The sequence below is a fragment of the Symsagittifera roscoffensis genome, chromosome 4, assembly GCF_963678635.1.
Source record: "Symsagittifera roscoffensis chromosome 4, txSymRosc1.1, whole genome shotgun sequence".
Lineage (NCBI taxonomy): Eukaryota > Metazoa > Xenacoelomorpha > Acoela > Convolutidae > Symsagittifera > Symsagittifera roscoffensis.
Genome location: NC_087065.1, coordinates 62,913,296 through 62,919,557, shown reverse-complemented (window position 1 = coordinate 62,919,557; position 6,262 = coordinate 62,913,296). Strand labels below are relative to the sequence as shown.

Sequence of the window (6,262 nt, the reverse complement as noted above, 5' to 3'; positions counted from 1 at the left end):
AAAAATATACTTTCAAGATAATTAATTAAAGGGGATTTCAATAAGGAACAACAATGCACCATCGTATATGATTAAATGTACAATCTAAAAACGAATAAACTATATAAATGGAGTATGTAAGAAAATAAACAATTGTATATTGCATTTGCTTTGTACAGAGAGTTAAGTCCGAAAATACAAGGCGTGGGTCATAAAAAAAGAACTGAGAAATAAAAAATTATTGTTCATTCGTATTATATCGAATAACTACTCTCATGCCTCTGTTTAAATTTGAACATTTGATTTATATTGAAATTAGTTTTGTCCGGTTTTGTGGTAGGAGTAAGAGAACATAGAAGGACACAGACTGACACAGGAGCACCTGGAACGGGGGACCGAGGGTGGGATCAGGTCCAATTCGTCCCCACTGTCAGTTAGAGAAAAACCACCACCACCACCTCCTCCTCCGAAACGGACCTCTTTGGGGGACCAGGGCTCTTTCGTCTGCACTCGGCGGTACTAAATCAAACAAATGTGAGATTGCTGAAAAATACAGACATCTCTCGTTAGTTGTCTCGTTTAGAAAAATATAGTTGTAAGCTATGAATCGATTTCCAAGCACTCTCACAAAATTTCATATAAAAACTATTCTATCAGACTCACTCGTAGTCGTACCTCGTTGATACAGAGACAGAGCTACTTGCAAAATTCACTTCGTTTACTTCAAGTAAAAAGACAGAATAACTTGAAAACAGCTTAACAAATTACCTAATGACACTTCAAATGAAAAATTTTAGCATCAGGAAAGCGGCCGGGCAGTTGTTTCAAAATTCCACGCTTTATTTCCAGTGCTGCCGAGAGTTTACAGCAAAATATCGCCTGTACAACAAAGCCGAGGGCAATGATAATCAGATTCAAAAGGTACTTGGTTAACATAAACATAAAATTTTGCTTGATATAATGAAACATAAGGAAACTCAGAAGTGGTACTAACGTCTTTCTTCCCCATTGCGTTGTGCTGAATAACTGGCAGCGGCAAAGCAAAGCCGTCGTCCTCTTCTCCAGAACTAAACAAAAAAGAGCAATCTTAACATAGAACTTTAACTACTTGATCCACAAATCATGTTTAGGACTATTGATGTGAAAAAGGGTCAGAGGTGAAGATGGCGCAATACATACTCTAGGTAACCCATATAGCAGATTCTGAAAGATCTGAAACGCTAACATAGAAATTTTATGTCAGGTAAAACATCAAGTTTTTTGAGTTCTGCCAACTCAGTTCAGATGTTTTTCAGACCACTTTCGAAACCATGAGAGCTCACAGGCTGTGAGGTAGAAGATTCTTCTTTGCAGCACCATTTGAACCTCCCCCTGCAGCGGCTCCTCTGCTTCCGCCTCTACTGTGTTGAGATCCGGAACCAGAAAAGCCACCGGAAGACGCCGCTGTTGTTTTGATATCGAGGACTGCGTTGTTTCCTGATGTCTGTTTTTTGACATTGCCGTTGGCACTTTTACTGCCGCTATCAATACTGCATTGTTTAGATTTTCCAGCACTGCTTTCGTCAGACATTGCGGGACTGGAACTAGTCAAGTTGCGATCGATCTAAAACGATCAAAAATTGGCTGTTCGCAGCTACGCACCATTAAAAACTATTTTTGATCAATTTAATTGTGAAAATGCGAGGAATCTTCCATGACTAATTTTTTGGGAACTATAAAAGTGAATGACCATCCGCTAACAGATAACGCCAATTTCAACCAACTTTCTAATTGACTGAAAATATCATGTTTACCCAAGTGAACGATCTCCTCCCAGCATTGGTTCAAAAAGATTGTGAAAAATGGACCATTCCAAGTATAATATAGACCTTATGCACTTGAACCCAGTTCTTTTTTTAACGTTTAATTACTACTGTTTCTGCCCAACAAAATCAAAATCACCTCAATTCCACTGTCTATTCCACTGTCTATTCCACATAATACACGTCTAAAACTGATTAACAAAAAAGCTTTTACACCAGAAGAAACCGTTTTAAATTATAAAATGGGTTCGCATTATTCAGAAAACAAAATCGCGAAGTTCGAAACTCTAGCTCAGTATTCATCAGCTAGCTCAGTATTTATAACAAAATTACCGTTACGCCATTTTTCTGAAGAAGAAATATAGCAAGCCTATATTTCTACCGTTAAACTTTGTCTAAGGGCCAGTAGTTTTGTTGTCTCTCTGGCGCAGCACATCGTTTACTTCATAAGAAGACTAGCGTTTAACGCACCTTCGGCGCTTCGAAGTTTTTCGACAGCTCATGAAAAACCGCATATCTTGGAAAAAAAACATCTGCAAACTTTTTGTGTACTCTGACTGCACCCAATTACAGGGTTGGTAATTTCGAACTTTTAAACTTTCTTTTTATTACCATTTTGAAAGCGTCATCTCGAAAACTTAATGTGCCTCTGGAGAAATTTGGAGGCCAGATTTGCAACCACTGAGAGTCCCTGAGAGCACCCTACTATAGGGTTAGGAATCCAAAATTTTGTGAATTGTTTTAAACCTAAGTTTCCCGGAAAAAAAAATTGAAAAAAAAGTCTTATCTCGAAAACTAAAAAGATTTGAGCATTCATATTAAAAGGCAAGATTTGATTTTGAGACGCCTGGGTGTACGCTGACAATAAGGTTGCATCTTCATCAAGTTAGTAGTTTCAAACTTTTTTGAATTTCTTTGTAGATAAGTTTTTTGAGAAACTTTGAAAAAATCAAAAAACGTCACATCTCGGAAATTAAAAGCATTTGAGCAGTCGCGTTTAACAGTCGTATGTGGCAAGATTTGCAACTCTTTAGAGTACCGTGACAACACCGAACTATAGCGTTGGAAAATTCAAATTGTGAAAACTAATTAATATAAAACAACAATTATAACATTGAACACCAATTACTTGATCCACAAATCATGTTTAAGACTACTGATGTGATAAAGGATCAGAGGTGAAGATGGCGCAATACATACTTTAGGTTCTCGAGGTCGACTAGTGGCTGGCTTTCAATTGCGGTGGACTTGGGAGGAATTGACAGTCTAAACATAAAGACAGATGGTGAAAACAGCACATTACAACTGGGAAATTAAGTGTCAATTAACCCATATAGCAGATTCTGAAAGATCTGAAACGCTAACATAGAAATTTTATGTCAGGTAAAACATCAAGTTTTTGAGTTCTGCCAACTCAGTTCAGATGTTTTTCAGACCACTTTCGAAACCATGAGAGCTCACAGGCTGTGTGGTAAGAGATTCTTCTTTGCAGCACCATTTGAACCTCCCCCTGCAGCGGCTCCTCTGCTTCCGCCTCTACTGTGTTGAGATCCGGAACCAGAAAAGCCACCGGAAGACGCCGCTGTTGTTTTGATATCGAGGACTGCGTTGTTTCCTGATGTCTGTTTTTTGACATTGCCGTTGGCACTTTTACTGCCGCTATCAATACTGCATTGTTTAGATTTTCCAGCACTGCTTTCGTCAGACATTGCGGGACTGGAACTAGTCAAGTTGCGATCGATCTAAAACGATCAAAAATTGGCTGTTCGCAGCTACGCACCATTAAAAACTATTTTTGATCATTTTAATTGTGAAAATGCGAGGAATCTTCCATGACTAATTTTTTGGGAACTATAAAAGTGAATGACCATCCGCTAACAGATAACGCCAATTTCAACCAACTTTCTAATTGACTGAAAATATCATGTTTACCCAAGTGAACGATCTCCTCCCAGCATTGGTTCAAAAAGATTGTGAAAAATGGACCATTCCAAGTATAATATAGACCTTATGCACTTGAACCCAGTTCTTTTTTTAACGTTTAATTACTACTGTTTCTGTCCAACAAAATCAAAATCACCTCAATTCCACTGTCTATTCCGCTGGCAGCCGCCGCAGATGAATTGTCGATTGAATAGTCAAAGGCGGTCGCCATCTATAGACATCTACTTTCCTCAACACAAGCTGTCTCACATACTACACATCTAAAACTGATTAACAAAAAAGCTTTTACACCAGAAGAAACCGTTTTAAATTATAAAATGGGTTCGCATTATTCAGAAAACAAAATCGCGAAGTTCGAAACTCTAGCTCAGTATTCATCAGCTAGCTCAGTATTTATAACAAAATTACCGTTACGCCATTTTTCTGAAGAAGAAATATAGCAAGCCTATATTTCTACCGTTAAACTTTGTCTAAGGGCCAGTAGTTTTGTTGCCTCTCTGGCGCAGCACATCGTTTACTTCATAAGAAGACTAGCGTTTAACGCACCTTCGGCGCTTCGAAGTTTTTCGACAGCTCATGAAAAACCGCATATCTTGGAAAAAAAACATCTGCAAACTTTTTGTGTACTCTGACTGCACCCAATTACAGGGTTGGTAATTTCGAACTTTTAAACTTTCTTTTTATTACCATTTTGAAAGCGTCATCTCGAAAACTTAATGTGCCTCTGGAGAAATTTGGAGGCCAGATTTGCAACCACTGAGAGTCCCTGAGAGCACCCTACTATAGGGTTAGGAATCCAAAATTTTGTGAATTGTTTTAAACCTAAGTTTCCCGGAAAAAAAAATTGAAAAAAAAGTCTTATCTCGAAAACTAAAAAGATTTGAGCATTCATATTAAAAGGCAAGATTTGATTTTGAGACGCCTGGGTGTACGCTGACAATAAGGTTGCATCTTCATCAAGTTAGTAGTTTCAAACTTTTTTGAATTTCTTTGTAGATAAGTTTTTTGAGAAACTTTGAAAAAATCAAAAAACGTCACATCTCGGAAATTAAAAGCATTTGAGCAGTCGCGTTTAACAGTCGTATGTGGCAAGATTTGCAACTCTTTAGAGTACCGTGACAACACCGAACTATAGCGTTGGAAAATTCAAATTGTGAAAACTAATTAATATAAACTTTCTGAAACTTTTGAAAAAATCACAAAAAACGTCACCTCTCGAAAACTACAAAGAATTGAGCAACCATAATTAGAGGCAAGATTCGCGATCCTTGATAGTACTCTGACAGTACCCAACTACAGTGTTGGAAATTTCAAATCTTTAAAAAATAATCATAATTTTAGTTTTCTGAAAATTTTTGAAAAAAATCACAAAAAACGTCATATCTCGAAAACTACAAGGATTTGAACAGTCATATTTGGAGGCAAGATTCGCAATCCCTGATAGTACTCTGACAGTACCCAACTACAGGATTGGGATTTTCAGATTTTAAAAAAATAATCATAATTTTAGTTTTTCTGAAAATTTTTGAAAAAATCACAAAAAATGTAAAATCTCGAAAACTACAAAGAATTGAGAGGTCATATTTGGAGATAAGATTCGCAACCTTTGAGAGTACTCTGGCAGGACCTAACTACAGGGTTGGTAATTTCAGATTTTTAAAAAACTAAGAATTTATATTTTCTGAAAATTTTTGAAAAAATCACAAAAATCGTCATATCTCGAAAACTACAAGGATTTGAACAGTCATATTTGGAGGCAAGGCTTGTAATCCCTTAGAGTACTCTGACAATACCCAACTACAAGGTTGGGAACTTCAAGTTTTGTAAATTAATTTATTTGAAATTTCTGAAAATTTTTGAAAAAATCTCAAAAATTGGCTTATCTCGTTAACTAAAATGATTCGGGCATTCAAAATTGGAAGCCAAATTCGCAACCCCTAATTCGATATTGGGCTGCTTAATTTAAACTCGATAAATTAACCACTAAAATCAAATTGGAAAATCGAAAAAAATTCTTAACCATGGCAATATACGATATAGCTTAAACATGCAAAAATAATACGTTGAAAAAGCTTAAACATGGCGAGATAGTGAAGCCCGCATTTAAATATATAATAGATAATAGATTTGTACTTCGAATATTAAGCATCAGTATTCTTATTGATGAAATTTGTCTTGAAATTTTAGTCACAATTCAGTCAATTTGGGGTCAAATGAGCGAACAAACTTTTACAAGGGCTCGAAATGAACAATGTCTTTGGAGCTTAACTTCGAACTTATAAGTCATTTATATTTTGTTAGAAATCAGAAAATTCAAAAGAACAGAAAACTTCAAACAATTTCAAAACTCAACAAGACTGCTCGTATCAGAGCGAAGCACTGAATGTTCCGACTGCCTTTTAAGGTCTACAGAGCAGTAATAACAAAAAAAATTAATGTAATAAAATCAAATAAAATTTTTTTCTTAAAAAATTTAGATTTTTTGTGAAAATCATCCCCGCACACGCGTTATAAAGTAAAGTGATAGATTTCGCTCC

General features: G+C 36.2%; 1 protein-coding gene across 1 annotated transcript; it reads right to left on the bottom strand.

Moving 5' to 3' along the window:
- Nucleotides 1-283: 283 nt before the first annotated feature.
- Nucleotides 284-3,996, bottom strand: LOC134845056 (uncharacterized). The gene is made up of 5 exons (XM_063861898.1): nucleotides 3,862-3,996; nucleotides 3,243-3,523; nucleotides 2,982-3,047; nucleotides 974-1,046; nucleotides 284-498 (listed from the first exon to the last, which is right to left on the bottom strand). The coding sequence occupies exons 1-5, from the start codon at nucleotides 3,934-3,936 to the stop codon at nucleotides 295-297; spliced, it is 699 nt and encodes a 232-aa protein (XP_063717968.1). The 5' UTR covers nucleotides 3,937-3,996; the 3' UTR covers nucleotides 284-294.
- Nucleotides 3,997-6,262: the final 2,266 nt, after the last annotated feature.